Source organism: Cibotium barometz, chromosome 23 (genome assembly GCF_041138505.1).
Source record: "Cibotium barometz isolate CiBa-2024 chromosome 23, ASM4113850v1, whole genome shotgun sequence".
Lineage (NCBI taxonomy): Eukaryota > Viridiplantae > Streptophyta > Polypodiopsida > Cyatheales > Cibotiaceae > Cibotium > Cibotium barometz.
In genome coordinates this window covers 22,686,729-22,704,861 of record NC_141068.1, presented here as the reverse complement: position 1 = coordinate 22,704,861, position 18,133 = coordinate 22,686,729, and the positions used below count along the sequence as shown (strand labels likewise).

The following is an 18,133-nucleotide window of genomic DNA, read 5'->3' as shown; positions in this document are numbered from 1 at the left end:
TATGTTTCGAAGGTATGCAAAAGAGTAGTTTTTCTGTACATTACATATTTTTCTTGATTAAATGACAAATAGATAGATATATATGAGGTTACTGTGGCTATATGGTCAAAATTCATTTTTGGGGATTAGATTTTCGAAGATCTCTATTGGAAATTCACTTCAAAGTCTTAGAGCAGTTGAATATAATTGGTAAATTAATTTGATTCTTTAAAGTAAGCAATAATTTTATGTGAGATAGGAGTGCTAAAACATGGTGAATCTATGAAAAACCATTTGGTTTAATTTGAGTAAGAAAAGGTATATTTTCATCCATTCTATCTGAAAATAGCTCTGCTTGAATTATTTTTATATGAAAATGGCTTTAGTTGAGTAGTTTCTTCCCTTCCAAGCCTAAACCTAACCCTAACTAGGCTTGGTAACCTAGCTTAGGTAATATACCAAGTCTAGGTGGAGACCCCTAAGGAGGTCATCCATGTGCGCACATGTGTGACATCACCTACACATTGGCATGCTTTCCACCTCAATGAGCCATCTCAACGTACCACTTCATTATGCCACCTCATTAGGAATGAGATAGCATGCCATCTCACTATGCCACCTCATTTGATGCCATGTCACATGCATTAACACATCATCGAGGAGGAAGAGTTGCCACCTCACTCTAATTGCTACATCATTGGTCCATGCCATCAAAACATCCACCATATGGACATACCACATTATCCTTGATTTGGTGCCACATTTCATAGACATATATGCCATGTCAGCAATGTGCACTACCATGTCATCATCACTCCATATGCATGGGTGCATTCATTATAGTTTCACATGCATATAAAATAAATATAGCTAATTTATAGATAATCCATACATATGAATGCAAAATACACCTACTACAACGGATCTCCTAGCAAAACTTAGACTTGTTCTTATGGCTCTATCGATTATAACCTCTACTTGTGCTAGTACCCTCTATGCAAGTGTTCACGGCCATGTCGGCCACGTACTAGATGCAGAATATTAACAGCAATACTAAATTTGCTAGAACCACATGAAATGTGTTTTTTGGATGGAGATCTACCTAATGAATATGCATATCAACATATCCTCGCATAAAGCACTCGAGCTAAATAAACAAGTTGTAATTTACAAACGGCCAGGTATGGTCATAAAGGAAAGGCCTAGCCATGATCTAATGTTCTTTCTAAAATGCCACAATATATCTAACAATACAATAAACTCAATGGTATTATATATCTTTATGGTAAAGCACCCAATGTCTACTTTTGCCATTAATTAATCAAGATGTTGAAAAAAGAAATTTAGTGGACCTTAGGTTTTTTAAGGTATAAGATCTTTGACACAAAAGATTTGGTATATTATTCTGCTATTAATTCATCAAGATGTTTAAAAAATAATTTGGTGGACCTTAGGTTTTTTAACGTTTTAGACATTGACACACAAGATTTGGTAAATGCATGTCATGATGCTTGTATTACATATCTTTCCATTTGATTTGGAAGAAAAACTCTATAAATTATTTGTAGCCAAGAGAAGCAGCTGGACACAACAGTAAGGTCCATTATCGCATCTTAAAGCGCCCTTCGTGGTGGTCAGCAACAAAGGGGCATTGTAATATGCAATTTGATAATTTTGATTCGAAGCTATGTCAGGCCTAGTTTCAGCTCTGCAAGTTTTTCACAAGCACTCTATGAAAGTGTCAATGTTGACTATATATGTCCAATTTCTAGTTGTTGAGTTGCAGCATAAATTTGGTTACAGGATAATTTGTCACAAAATTTTAGATTTACAAGTCATTTGTAACAAAGTGTTCTTAGGATGCACATGCACATGGGATGGGCCTAGGCACCTGGGCTTAGGGTCATTTACATGTGGGATTAGGGCACATGGGCCTTGGGACTATAAAAGGCATGTGCTCTAGGAATATTGTACCTTTTGAACCTTTTAATAATGATCAATACACAAGTCACTTACTCTCTCTTCTCTCTAAACCTAGGCTAATCATCCTAATCTAGTCTAATCTAAGGTTAATTAAGATAAATCCAAGTTAATCTAGATGCTACTTTCTTTTATTGAATCCATGTTAATCTAGATGCTACTTTCTTTCGTTGGTATTTTGTAACAGTGTTCTCAGGATGCACATGCACATGGGATGGACCTAGGCACATGGGCTTAGGGTCATTTACATATGGGATTAGGACACATGGACCTTGGGTCTATAAAAGGTATGTGCTCTAAGAGTATTGTAACTTTTGAACCTTTTGATAATCATCAATATAAAAGTCACTTACTCTCTCTAAACCTAAGCTAATCATCCTAATCTAAGCTAATCCAAGACCAATTAAGCTATATCCAATTTATCTAGATGGTGCTTTATTTCATCAAATTTATGTTAATCTAGACGCTATTTTCTTTCATTGGTATCAGAGCTCTTGGCTTAGGTAGTAATTAGTGATAATCATTTTCAAAGTTAATTTTAACACAATTTTCAGATTTGCTAATTTCTTGTTTTGACAGTATTATAAATTTTTTGTTAATCATTTTTGAATTTATATTGGTAACTATTTTCATAACCCTAATCCACTGTACAGTTTGATTTCTTGATCTTCTTGATCTTCTTGATCTTGATTTTCTTGAAATTTTCTTGATTTTTGAAATTAAGGTTTGCATAGATTTTAGTAACCAATATTGATTGATTTTCTTGCATTATCTTACTTAGAGAGCTTACAATTTCAAATATCAATCCTTAAAGCCCTTACTTCTTCAAGATCAAATGCTAGATTACCAAATCTTTGAGTTCTTGGAGAAAAATTACAAGAAGAAGATTGTTGTGTAGAAAAACAAGGTTATTGTATAAAGTTTTCAGATTACCGTGCAAAATATTCAGATTGGTGTGCAAAGTTCTCATAGTAATGTTGTAGAGTTGTAGAGTGTTGTGCTAAGTAGAGATTCCTTGCAATTTTAAGGGCATCGACAGTGACGATCGGAGCGGTCGGAGGGCATCGGCGGCGGTCGGAGCGGTTGAAGCATTAGAGGTGATGGTGGGAAGCTCTTGGTGGAGTGTGGAGGATCTGGCTTCCCATCCACATCTCCCTCAAAATCCCTCCTCCTCTTCTCCCCTTCCCACCTTCACAAGACCTCCTTCTATCAAGGTATGTACCATATCCTTATCTTCTTTGTTTTCTTTAATTTTTTATTTTTTGAAAGTTCACTAATCTAGGATTTGAGACTTACCTTTTGTTACTTGCTTCTCTTTCATCTTTTGTTGCTTACTTCTCTTGTATGATTTCATACTCTCTTGCTTACTCTCTTGTATGATTTCATACTCTCTTTCTTACTCTCTTGTATGCTTGTATGCTCTCTTAAATGCTTAAATAGTTATATTAGTAGTTTCTTATAAATAGAAACTTAGCTTATCTTAATGCTTTTTGTGTCTAGGTTGAGGGTTTCTTGTCCAAAGAAGATCAACCGCTAGCCCTTCTTATTATAAGCATAACAGGTAAGCCCCTACACCTTGCTCTCTTGTATGCCTGTTTTCTCTCTTAAATGCTTACTAATTATATTAATAGTTTTTTATAAATAAAAACTTTGCTTATCTTAATTCTTCTTGTGGCTAAGTTTAGGGTTTCTTCTTCAAGAAAGATCAACTATGTAGTACAAGCCACAAGAATAAGAGGTAATCCCCTTGACCTTGATCTTTGTTATTTTTGCACCTTCGGATGTTGGGAATTATTTTTCTTGCATATGTTTTGCCTCTAGACCTTATGCATGCATGAGACTTTATGCATGAGACTTTGTGCATGAGCCTTATGTATTACTCTCTATGCATGAGGCTTATGTATGAGCCTTATGTATTAAGGTCTATGCATGAGGCTTCATACATGAGACTCTATGCATAAAGCATAATGCATAAGGATCTATGCATGAGGCTTCATGCATGAGACTCTATGCATGAGCTTTGTGCAGCATAAGGCTCTATGCATGAGACGTCATGCTGCAGAAGCTCTATGCATGAGCTTAATGTAGATGTCTCTATGCATGAGACTCTATGCAAGGGTGGTTGCAAGATCAGGGTGCCCAGTTTTATCCACTCAGGCACCCTGTTAAACAGAAAAAAAACAGGCATTTGTTTACCTTTAGTGGCTAATCTCTCCTAGTAAATGAAGGAATTTCGTTTCAAGTTCTTTTGTTGGAACATCATATTCAAAGTTGGAAATATAGTTGCATAATTTGATTAAGCATTAGATAGTCAAAAGTCCTCATTTTCTTAGGTACAAAGTCTATGTATACACCCTGTCCCAAATTTGAACTAATTCCATAAAATGCTAATATCTTTTGCATATAAACTCATATGAGATTCCCACTTTGTACCTTAGATCTTCACATAATATGGAGCTTAACTTGATTTTTCGAGAAAATTTCAAGATATTTGTCTATTTTCTTTAAATATTTCAAGGTCTTTAAAGTGTTATAATATACGCCACTTTTTGTACCCACAATAGCTACCACTTAAAATCCTCAATCTTGTAGATCAAAAGAGTGGGTAGATACTGAGACATTAGTATAATGTGGTGGTTAGTAAAAATTACAAATCCAATGGTTGTATTTTTAATGATCTCTTTTTTAAAATTCTTCCAGACTATCAGAAGGCCTGTAAATATTAATAATCTAATTAGTAAAATTACATTTTTGATGTGAATCATCTAAAACCTATAGGGACTAGTGTACTTGTAATGGTGCATCTATGGAAAAATAAATTGGATCACTCTAAGTATGGAAAGATCATTTGTTTATCATTTCATCATATTTTTGATTAATTTTGATTAATTAGACTAATTTATATTACTTTAAGTTATACTGGGTTAATTTAAGGGCAAGCGTATTTTCTATTATTTGCTTGATCTCATTTTAAGTACCTTGCCCCCCAAAATTTGCTCTCCAAGCATTGTCCCAGTCCAGCATAAACTCGATAAAACTGGACACCCTGATCTTGCAACAACCCGCAAAATGCTTAATGCATAAGGCTTTATGCGTAAAGCATTATGCATAAAACTTTATGCATGACCTTATGCATAAAGCTTAATGCATAAATAAAAACTTTGCTTATCTTAATACTTTTTGTAGCTAGATTTAGGGTTTCTTCTCCAAAGAAGATCAGCTGCATACAAGCCTTCTCACAAGCATAAGAGGTAAGCCCCTTCACCTTGCTCTTTGTTTTTGCACCTTCAAGTGTCTGGGATCATTTTTCTTATATATGTTTCACCTCTAAGCCTTATTCATGCATGAGTCTCTATGCATGAGACTCTATGCATAAAGCTCAATACATAAGCCTAATGAACTAAGGATCTATGCATGAGCTCTATACATGAGGCTCTATGAATGAGGATTCATACATGATATCTATGCATAAAGCTCAATGCATAAGCCTTATGCATTAAGGCTCTATGCACAAGGCTTTATGCACGACTCAAGAGGCTCTGTGCATGAGGATCTATGCATTGAGGCTTTATGCATAGGGCTCTATCCATTAAGACTCTATGCAGGAAAATTCATCTAAGAGACTCTATGCATTAGAGTCTATGCATAAAGCTCAATGCATGAGCCTTATGCATTAAGCTCTATGCATGGGACTCTATGCATTGAGGTTTCATGCATTAATCTCTATACATTAAAACTTTATGCATAAGCTTTTTATGTAATGTATGCTCTATGTGAGCTATGTTTTTATGTGTTTATGTAATGTTTCTATGCATATAGATGTGGCCATCATAGCGTTCATCGCCAACAACGGACCAAAATTGGATATATGGAGGGGCGTCTTCTAATGCCACCTCCATACTCATAGATGACCTAGATTTGCAATGTATTCTAGAGGCACAGGCGGCTTGGAACCCCACCTGAACTCTAGGTACGGAGCCGAGCAATTGAGTCGCTCGGTATATCGGGTAAGTACTAAGGCGCGTCAATTTAATTAAACGCTAGTAGGCGGAAAGGCCTACTTAGTTTATTTTTGTATTTTTAAACATGAAATGATATGCATCATGCAGGAGGGTGGGTTCTGGTGAATGCAACGACGATCTATGTCCACAATCAGTGCAGCTCAACTGTGGTACCCAACAACGGAGTCGGTGGGGCGTGCTCGCAGCTGGCGCCAGGGCAGACCTGGACTGTAGCTGCATCGCCGAGCTGGTCAGCTGGGGCTGCATGCAACACTGGTCCACCGTCCGGCGTCTCGCAGTTCGAGATCACAGTGGACGGTGGCAACCGCATATATAACACGCGGCTATCATGGTTATAACTTCCAAAAATAGTTTAGGATGCTCTATAATAAGTAAGCTCCTACACTATGGAGATCGTATGAGCTGCTTTATAAAGGTTTATAATATATAGATCTTATGAGCTATTTATTATGGTTGTACGTTTTAAATTAATAATTGCATGATGTGATCTTGTTAGATGATTCTGTGTGCCCATCCGTGGACTCGGAGTAGGACTAGATAGAACTATTTGCGATTACATCCTCATTTAGGAACTCAAGCTGATGTTGGTGGGGTAGATCCGTAACACGTATGAGATTAAAGGTTATTTAATGACAACTTAAAGGTGTGAAGATCACTTTCTTTGCCACATGGTGGAGCATCAACAGCAACAACAACGTCACTCTTAGCATAGGCTAGAAGGGGGATCGACATTGAAGTCATCCATCTTCCCTACACGAACAAATCAAAAAAATAAAAAACAAAGGAAGAATGGCAAATTCTATATTTGTTTTTTGCACAAGACAAAAAGATATAACACAACCATGCCTAGCATTTGAATAATAAAACTTAGGCCTTTTATAATCTCGAGCCCAGGTCGCATGTTACAGGTTTTAGTGTTGGTAAAACAAACAGCCCAGATTTACATGTAGTTTTAGGGTTAGAAGACATGAACAGCTCCCATTTGTTGGAAATATCTAGATCGAGATGTAGAGGAGATATAGATACGGCTCTGATTACATCCTTGTATCTCGATTGAGATATATGAACAGCTGAGACATCCATGTATCAAACTCCCTCCTCAAAATGCTATACCCAAATCAAGCGATCCACAGTAATTCCTTAATTTTATCTCTTCTTGAGAAATTCGTCAGAGATCAAATCATTCATAGAAATGTAGGTGACTGTTTATGATTTTTATTTACTAAAAAATGTTTACACTCTTGATATGATAATTATATGTATAAGTAACGCAATGTTCATATTCATAATTTTATTATCATATAGGCACTACGTGTGGGTGGTTGTACACAATAAGGATCCTCACTTGATACACCTTCCAAGTTGGCCAATGAATTTTAACGTTGAGGTCTTCTAATGAAACATCACACCCTAGTAGTTGTATAGTTAAACATAATATGGTTTGATAAAAAATCAAAAATTTAAAACATTTGTGTCATAAATGTAGTTATGGCTTGTCCCATATTTTATGTGTTACAAATATATTTATGGCCTGACCCAAATTTAAAAGAGGTAGACAATATGATCTTAAAATGTTAATAAATTTCTTGTTTTGACTACAATTCCATCCCCACTTTGCACGCTAGAAAAGCATTTAATGGTGGTGATCTTAACTTGGTTTATTGAGTAAGTTTTTGCATATAATTTCTTTTTATAATTAATTATTATATATTTCGAAGGTATGCAAAAGAGTAGTTTTTTTCTACATTACATATTTTTCTTGATTAAATGACAAATAGATAGATAATTATGAGGTTACTGTGGCTATATGGTCAAATTTCATTTTTAGGGATTAGATTTTCTAAGATCTCTATTGAAAATTCAATTAAAAGTCTTAGAGCAGTTGAATATAATTGGTAAATTAATTTTATTCTTTAAATTAAGCAATAATTTTATGTGAGATAGGAGTGCTAAAACATGGTGAATCTATGAAAAACAGTTTGGTTTAATTTGAGTAAGAAAAGGTATATTTTCATCCATTCTATCTGAAAATAGCTCTACTTGAATTATTTATATATGAAAATGGCTTTAGTTAAGTAGTTTCTTCCCTTCCAAGCCTAAACCTAACCCTAACTAGGCTTGGTAACCTAGCTTAGGTAATATACCAAGTCTAGGTGGAGACCCCTAAAGTGGTCATCCACGTGCGCACATGTGTGACATCACCTACACATTGGCATGCGTATTGTTTGTAGCCAAGAGAAGCAGCTGGACACAATAGTAAGGTCCATTATCACATCTTAAAGCGCCCTTCGTGGTGGTCAAGCAAAGGGGCGTTGTAATATGCAATTTGATAATTTTGATTCGAAGCTATGTCAGGCCTAGTTTCAGCTCTGCAAGTTTTTCACAAGCACTCTATGAAAGTATCAATTTTGACTATATATGTCCAATTTCTAGTTCGTTGAGTTGCAGCATAAATTTGGTTACAGGATAATTTGTCACAAAATTTTAGATTTACAAGTCATTTGTAACAAAGTGTTTTTAGGATGCACATGCACATGGGATGGGCCTAGGCACCTGGGCTTAGGGTCATTTACATGTGGAATTAGGGCACATGGGCCTTGGGACTATAAAAGGCATGTGCTCTAGGAGTATTGTACCTTTTGAACCTTTTAATAATGATCAATACACAAGTCACTTACTCTCTCTTCTCTCTAAACCTATGCTAATCATCCTAATCTAGTCTAATCCAAGGTTAATTAAGATAAATCCAAGTTAATCTAGATGCTACTTTCTTTTATTGAATCCATGTTAATCTAGATGCTACTTTCTTTCGTTGGTATTTTGTAGCAAAGTGTTCTCAGGATGCACATGCACATGGGACGGACCTAGGCACATGGGCTTAGGGTCATTTACATGTGGGATAATGACACATGGACCTTGGGTCTATAAAAGGTATGTGCTCTAACAGTATTGTACCTTTTGAACCTTTTGATAATCATTAATATAAAAGTCACTTACTCTCTCTAAACCTAAGCTAATCATCCTAATCTAAGCTAATCCAAGACCAATTAAGCTATATCCAATTTATCTAGATGTTGCTTTATGTCATCAAATTTATGTTAATCTAGACACTACTTTCTTTCATTGGTATCAGAGCTCTTGGCTTAGGTAGTAATTAGTGATAATCATTTTCGAAGTTGATTTTAACACAATTTTCAGATTTGCTAATTTCTTGTTTTGACAATATTGTAAAATTTTTGTTAATCATTTTTGAATTTATATTGGTAACTATTTTCATAACCCTAATTTACTTTACAGTTTGATTTCATAATCTTCTTAATCTTGATTTTCTTGAAATTTTCTTGATTTTTGAAATTAAGGTTTGCATAGATTTTAGTAACCAATATTGAGTGATTTTCTTGCATTATCTTACTTAGAGAGCTTACAATTTCAAATATCAATCCTTAAAGCCCTTACTTCTTCAAGATCAAATGCTAGATTACCAAATCTTTGAGTTCTTGGAGAAAAAAACTTAGCCAAAGGCGGAGTCCCGAGGAGGGGCCGCATATGTAACACGCAGCACAGAATAAAGCTTTGAGGAGCTATCATGGTTATAACTTCCAAAAATAGTTTAGGATGCTCTATAATAAGTAAGCTCCTATACTACGGAGATCGTATGAGCTGCTTTATAAAGGTTTATAATATATAGATCTTATGAGCTATTTATTATGGTTGTACATTTTAAATTAATAAACGCATGATGTTGTGATCTTGTTAGATGATTCTGTGTGCCCATCCGTGGACTCAGAGTAGGACTAGATGGAACTATTTGCGATTACATCCTCGTTTAGGAACTCAAGCTGATGTTGGTGGGGTAGATCCGTAACACGTATGAGATTAAAGGTTATTTAATGAAAGCTTAAAGGTGTGAAGATCACTTTCTTTGCCACATATGGTGGAGCATCAACAACAACAACAACGTCACTTTTAGCATAGGCTAGAAGGGGGACCGACATTGAAGTCATCCATCTTCCCTACGAAAAAATTAAAAAATAAAAAACAAAGGAAGAATAGAAAAATTGGCAAATTCTATATTTGTTGTCTGCACAAGACAAAAAGATATAACACAACCATGCCTAGGATTTGAATAATAAAACTAAGGCCTTTTATAATCTCGAGCCGAGGTCGCACGTTACAGGTTTTAGTGTTGGTAAAACAAACAGCCCAGATTTACGTGTATTTTTAGGGTTAGAAGATATGAACATCTCCCATTTGTTGGAAATATCTGGATCGAGATGTAGAGGAGATATAGATACGGCTCTGATTACATCCTTGTATCTCGATTGAGATATATGAACAACTGAGACATCCATGTATCAAACTCCCTCCTCAAAATGCTATACCGAAATCAAGCGATCCATAGTATTTCCTTAATTTTATCTCTTCTTGAGAAATTCGTCAGAGATTAAATCATTCATAGAAATGTGGGTGATTGTTTATGATTTTTATTTACTAAAAATGTTTACACTCTTGATATGATAATTATATGTGTAAGTTTATACTTATATAACGCAATGTTCATATTCATAAGTTTATTATCATATAGGCACTACGTGTGGGTGGTTGTACAATAAGGATCCTCGCTTGATACACCTTCCAAGTTGGCCAAGGAATTTTAACGTTGAGGTCTTCTACTGAAACATCACACCCTAGTAGTTGTAGAGTTACACATAAGCTTTTTATGTAATGTATGCTCTATGTGAGCTATGTTTTTATGTGTTTATGTAATGTTTGTATGCATATAGATGTGGCCATCATGGGGTTCATCACCAACGGACCAAAATCAGATATATGGAGGGGCATCTTCTAATGCCGCCTCCATACTCATAGATGGCCTAGATTTACAATGTATTCTAGAGGCACAGGCGGCTTGGAACCTCTCCTAAACTCTAGGTACGGAGCCCAGCAATTGAGTCGCTCGGTATTATCTCCTTCCTACTATGTGTCTGACATGTCTGCTGTCCCATAGTAACCCCTATACCTCTTGACCGCTTCACTAGACTCGCTCTCCTATTTTACTCCTACATTCACCCCTGCCCCATCACACCCCGTTCTCTTTATTCCTTACCTCAACACTTTTCCCCTGCCCCATCACACCCCGTTCTCTTTATTCCTTACCTCAACACTTTTCCCACATCCATGCTTCCCACCACCTTCCCTACTCCTATCACTTCTACTTTACTTAGAATGAACAAATGTGTGCCAGATACAAAAGATAAGTACATACCCCAAAATGAGTAGATATGATGGTGTACATATGACGCAAGGGGGAAAAAGCCTCCTAGGGAGGGAAAAAGTACCCCGACGCTCCTAAGTGTGCACACACGTATCACTACCATATAATGCTACAGTCGATACTCAAGGTTCGAGTGTGAGAAAAGTAGCTCAAAGAAAAAAACTATCTTGGAAGTTAGTCACATTAAAGGAAAAGTTTGATATAAAAAGCGGTCAATACTCAAGATCAAGTGTGAGAATAGTACCTATAGAAGGCACGTGGAACAAAGAAAAACACTACCTTGGCATTTACTCACATCAAGTAAAAAGTAACTGTATTTCACATGTATAATGTAAAAAGTGGTGATCAAGTGTGAGAATTGTACCTAGAGAAGATAAGTGGGAGAAAGGAAAACACTAGCTTCGCCTTTAGTCATTGAGGAAAAAACAATTGTATTCCACATGTATGGATGTAAAAAGTGGTTTATACTCAAGATCGAGTTTGAGAATAGTATCTTAAGAAAAAACAAGTGAGACAAAGAAAAAAACTATCTTGGGATTCACTTATCGAAGAAAAAAGGCAAATATTTGACGTAGATCTCAATGATTTGAACTTCAATGATATAAAAAAAAGTTCTTTTTAACCCTTAAAATTAAAGGTCATTAATGCTTTGCTTAACAAAGATTTCAACTTGAAAATCACTAGAAATCATATAAATGCTAGGATTTGCAATTAAAATGTACAAATTTCATGGCTTAAAATTAAAGGCAATTGTCAAATTTGAACTTTTGAATTATACTATAAACTTTGAATCTTTCCATAGCCAAGTTTGAAAACTTAGCCAAAGCCTTTATTGCCTCTTTATTGGGCGCGTAGACCGTCGTGGACCGTGCTAGGCACATCTGAAAAGGTGATGGCCGTGCGAGCCAACAGTGAACACTTACACAATTTACTTTTGGCACAGTGCGCGTGCCAAAAGTGAACACTGCAAGGAGGTTCTGCTATTGGGCGCACAGTTGAAAAGGTGATGGCCAAGTTGCATCAAGGTGTATAAATAGCGGGGACGTGTGCCTCTTCCTCCTCCTCCTCCTCCTCCTCTACGTTGTGTTGTTCTTCTGTCGCTTCAATTAGTAGTAGTTGGTGGTGGTGGTGGTGGTGGTGGTAGTGTGTGTGTGTGAGAGTGAGATTGAACAATAATATCATGGGTATCAAAATGGGAATATCATCCGTATTGCTGCTCATTCTTGTTGGAGCCTCGGGTAAGAACGCTAGTAGGCGAAAAGGCCTACTTAGTTTTTTTTTTGTATTTTTAAACATGAAATGATATGCATCATGCAGGAGGGTGGGTTCTGGTGAATGCAACGACGATCTATGTCCACAATCAGTGCAGCTTAACTGTGTGCGCCAAGTATTGGGTACCCAACAACGGAGTCGGCGGGGCGTGCTCGTAGCAGACGTGGACTGTAGCTGCATCGCCGAGCTGGTCAGCTGGGGCTGCGGGGGCCAAGCATGCAACACTGGTCCACCGTCCGACGTCTCGCAGTTCGAGATCACGGTGGACGGTGGCAACCGCCTGGACTTCAATGTGGCTCTCAAAGTGGTTCCTACAAACGGCGCTTGTGCTTCGGTGGACTGTACTGCTGGAACAACTGCGAGTACTTGCCCAAATGGCTACTACAACGGATCTCCCGACGAAAAGAAGGCTTGCGCTTACTGCTCTACCTCTGCCGGACTCCGGAGGAGGGGCCGCATATATAACACGCGGCGCAGAATAAAGCTTTGAGGAGCTATCATGGTTATAACTTCCAAAAATAGTTTAGGATGCTCTATAATAAGTAAGCTCCTACACTATGGAGATCGTATGAGCTGCTTTATAAAGGTTTATAATATATAGATCTTATGAGCTATTTATTATGGTTGTACGTTTTAAATTAATAATTGCATGATGTGATCTTGTTAGATGATTCTATGTGCCCATCCGTGGACTCGGAGTAGGACTAGATGGAACTATTTGTTGCGATTACATCCTCATTTAGGAACTCAAGCTGATGTTGGTGGGGTAGATCCGTAACACGTATGAGATTAAAGGTTATTTAATGAAAGCTTAAAGGTGTGAAGATCACTTTCTTTGCCACATGGTGGAGCATCAACAACAACAACAACGTCACTCTTAGCATAGGCTAGAAGGGAGACCGACATTGAAGTCATCCATCTTCCCTACACGAACAAATCAAAAAAATAAAAAACAAAGGAAGAATGGCAAATTCTATATTTGTTTTTTGCACAAGACAAAAAGATATAACACAACCATGCCTAGCATTTGAATAATAAAACTTAGGCCTTTTATAATCTCGAGCCGAGGTCGCATGTTACAGGTTTTAGTGTTGGTAAAACAAACAGCCCAGAATTACGTGTAGTTTTTGTAATAAAGTAGGAACTTTATTCAATAGGGTTAATAATGGGACAAGTCCATGTATAAAAGAGGGGACTTGGACCATGGTTGTAACTTTTGATGTTCATTTTTAGAAATTGAAACTCATGTTTCTTGGAGCTCATGGCTTCACACTTGGCTTATGGAAGGCTATTTCCATTCTCTTGGTGAGAGACTAAAATCACTTAGGCATCATGTTTACATGGTGATTTGCTCTTATTTTCATGCATTACATCCCTCCATTCCAATTGGTATCAGAGCTCTTGATTTTGGTCATGGGCATGCATGGGTTGTTGGGAAAATTTGCTTGAAAATTTGAGTTTCTTTCATTTTTTTTCTTATTTTCTTCTAATCCTTGAGTGATTCTTGACAAATCTTCTCTAATCATGCTTAATCTCATGGATATGGTGGGCATTTTATGGAAATTGCTTGAATTTTGAGGGATTTTGACCAATTTTAGCATTTCTGGATCTAATTTGGGCTCCCTGGACCAAATATTTGAGGCGGGGTACAAAAATTGGGGGAAATTTGAATTAATCACTTGCTAATCTCTCTGTTAATCACGTTTATCATTTGTGCTTCCTCTCCAAGCTTTCCATAGCCATTACTCCCTTGATTCTTCCCGTTTTGCTCCCATTTCATAGGGCTTTTACTGATCTTGATGAGAGGAACACATAGAGCACTTTTTTTTTACAAGTAATTTCTGAAATTTTTTTCCAAAATTGTTTTTCTACTGTGGAGATTTCCTGCAACCCTAGCCATGGATTCCTCAAGCAAACCTCAAGCAAATGACAAGAAATCTTGAAGGAATCGTTTACAAGCAAGGTATGAAGACATTATGTGAGTTTTGTTCATCAAATCGTGGAGAAAACGGCGATTTCCAGCGCAGCCTGATGGCGAAAATGCGCCGAATTCATGAGGAAATAGAGCTTGGTTAACATTGCTTAGCCTTCCATTGAGCATTGGCAAGCTTTCCCTCATGATTTGGTAGCCTTTTCATGTCATTTCCATGAGCATTGGTGATCTCCTTCATGGCTGCAAATCAGTGAGCAAGAGGGCCACGTTTTTCTCCAACATGAAGCATTCTTCAACATTTTTCACCATTGAAGCTCATGGGATGTCATCGGTGAGTGATTCCATTAATCTCTTGCAAGTTTGAAGCATTGGTGGAGCTTTGGGAGTTGATTGGGGTTGGTTACATTCAGAAACCCTAAATTTCAGAAATTAACCATTTGGCTTGACCATTCACATGCCAATGATGCTTGTCTATGCATTATTGCTTGCATTTGTGCAATGGATTGCTTCCACATGAGCCTTGGCCAAACAATGGATCATATTTTTGGAGATTCTCTTCACTTTGATTCAATTGGCATGCCATTGATGGAGTATCAAGTTTACTCAATGCTTTTGGGAGCCATTCATGCTTATCTTTATGCCACATAGATGCCTTGAATCATCTACATAGCCATTCAATGCTATGACTTGCATTTTGGCATAAGAAAGCATAGCTCTTGGATCAATTTTGGGGGATTGAACTCATATTTCACAAGTGTCAATGTGTTGTTGGATGTTGTTGATGTTGGAATTTGTTTGATGGATGGTGAACACTTGGAGTGAGGAGAATGAGCATGAGTTCATGCGTATTGATTCATGAGAAAATTGTAAATGGCATGAGTCATGCCATATACTTGTAAGTGATCTCTTCCATTACATTCACATCATTTTTGTACCTACACTCACCATTGCTACCACTTCAAGTTTTCTAGAATCTAGCAATGTGTGAGGGTACCTTGGCATTGGTTGGAGAGGCCAAGGGGAGAATGTCTTGAACTCTTTGTGCCGTGATTGCCTTGGAAAAGCGGTACAAAGAGGGATTAGGTACACGGAGTGAAGAAATGGCCTCAACCTTCACCTTGGAGGAAAACTTGGTGAAGGGGTGAGAAGGGCTTGGCCGGGAGATCGGCAAGCTTCAACGCGCGTCCTCAACAATCCTCACATCGACTTTATGGATGCATTTGGGCAATGGGGCCCCCTATTCCATCATATTGTGTGGATGTTGCTAATGCCTTGATGGACAAAGATTGCATAAGAGCTTTCATGGCATTGTGGGATGCAAAGAGCATTGTATTTTGATTTCAGAAATTGCATTTTCAGTTGAGATTTGGCTCCATTTACAAAGGAGACTATGGCGAAATTTTTCCAAAATCTTGGCTATGCATGGCAATTGAGGTTGGTGAAACATTAATTGCAGAACTTGGGATGCAAAGGAAGTGCAAAAGGTGCTAACAAAGGTGCGGGAACAAGCAAGGATCATTGGGGGCACAAAAGGGTCACTTGGGCAAGAAAAGTGCAGATTTACAAAACCCTAATTCAGTCCCAAACCTTTTGGATTTAATTAAAGGTGATCATACGAGCTCTTAGTGCTTCCTTAGAGCTACCCAACGAGCCCTTAACCTTTCCGTTTCGATATCTCTTTGGGGTAGAAATTAGGGTTTTTGCAGAAACAGTAAACCCTAATTCAGTCATAGGGGTCTTAAGGTCTTCAAGATCTAATCACATAGGCTCGTAGTACTCATCGAGGGCTTCGATTTGAGCTAAGAAGTTTTGCATTCGGATATTTCTAGCTCAAGTTATGCTCAAAATACTATTTCAGCCTATAACCCTGTAAACCCTAAAACAAAGAATAGTAGCACTTCTCACCTCTTAAGGGTCTTTGTATAGTGGTCTAGTACACCTCATTAGCTCTCCAACAAGCTCTAGACCACTTCAATCGGACATCCCTACCTCAAGTTAGAGCCAAATCTTTGAAACCGATACTTTCCATGGGAACGAGGACAAGAGGGCGACCAAAGCATAACACCTTGACTCCCGACGAGGTAGAGGGAGAAGAAGCAATTATGGAGCAAGGAATCTTAGATGCTCCGGAAGATACTTGTGGGCATACTTCAAGGGAAGTGCATGAAGAAGTGAATGTTGGAAGTGCCCACAAGCCCACCCCACAAGCGTCACATACCATCCCGAAGTGCCCACAAGCCCACCCCACAAGCATCACATACCATCCCCATCGATTCGATCATGCAAATGCTGATGCAAATGAATGCGAAGATGGACACGATGGCTACAAGGGTGGAGGTCAATGATAGACTTGATACTATGGCCACAAGGATGGAAGTCTTGGAAGAGAGGGTGGCTCGGCCAATGAGCCAACCTTCATTTGATAGTGGTCATGGTGTTTCACATGCAGGCAGGCAATATGGTACAGCTTTTGAAGGCCGTAGGGAAGGCAAGCTACCTATGGCACAAGAGGTTTCTCCCAAAGTAATGCATGAGCATGCCACCAAGAATGCTACTTTTGGATTCATGGCGGATGCACGGAGGCCCCTTGTCAAGGACATGTTTCATTCTTCTTTTCACTCGGGTCCATCTAATTCCAATATGCACATGATTGATGAAGAGGTGGTACTCGATTGGAACCAATTGTCCTTTGCCCAAAGACAAAGGGATGCTCATGAGAAGTGGATGGAGTTACCAAATGACATCAAGAGGGACTACAAAGACTTTGCGCAATTCATGGAATCGTATATGAAGATGCAAAGGTTCAAACCCTCTACCCAACATGACAACCCATCCTACACAGCTTCTAAGGATGTCAAAGACAAAGTCTCACTATCAAAGTTCAAAGGTGATGGATCATCTCCGCAAGAGTTGGAGGAGTGGGCTACTAAGCTTGACACTTATTTCCAACTTTACCCAAAAAGTGAGCGTGATATGGTACAATTTGCTTCCTTACACCTTGAAGATTATGCACATCAATGGTGGAGGCACTTGGTCAAACAAGGGAACACGCCATCAACTTGGGAAGGATTGAAGCGGGAGATGAACTTGAGTGCTTGACCGTTACCATGAAGAATGGTATGAACTTTCTCAAAAGGGGATGATGGTGAGAGATTATATCAAGAAATTTTTGAAGCTTTCAATGTACGTGGAAGGCTTGAGTGAAGACATGAAGATGAAAAAGTTTGTGCATGGGCTTGAACACTTCATCAAGGCGGATGTGTCGGCTCAAAGGCCTAGCTCTCTCAAAGAAGCTATGAGGTTAGCCGAACTCTATGAGCCAAAGTACAAGAGATCTCAGCCCATGACCTTCACCAAAGACACACTCAAACCAACCACTACTTCTTACAATTTTGGGAAAGGTCCTACCTCTACATTACCATCCTCTAATCCAAGAACTCCTACATCATTTGGGGGTGGACAGCCAAAGAATGGGATACATCAATTTGATGCCAAAAGGAGTAGTGACTTCATGAAGAAGAAGCCCTTTCAACCCTTCAAGAAGACTCAAAGAATGGATGATCCAAAGATTGAGGAGTTGAGAAGCAAAGGGCTATGTTTCAAGTGCAAAGAGAGGTGGTCACCCGGGCATGTGTGCAAATCAAAGAAGATTGTGGCCACTATGATCCTCAT

General features: G+C 38.1%; 1 protein-coding gene across 1 annotated transcript in view; it reads left to right on the top strand.

Annotated features, from left to right (window-relative positions):
• The first annotated feature begins 12,428 nt into the window (after window positions 1-12,428).
• The window catches only part of LOC147625751 (pathogenesis-related protein 1A/1B-like), a 30,609-nt gene continuing 24,904 nt past the window's right edge, over window positions 12,429-18,133 (top strand). The window contains exon 1 of the mRNA XM_086817304.1: window positions 12,429-12,494. Within this exon, the coding sequence (XP_086673430.1) occupies window positions 12,437-12,494 (58 nt within the window). The 5' untranslated portion in view covers window positions 12,429-12,436. The remainder of the gene's footprint in view (window positions 12,495-18,133) is intronic.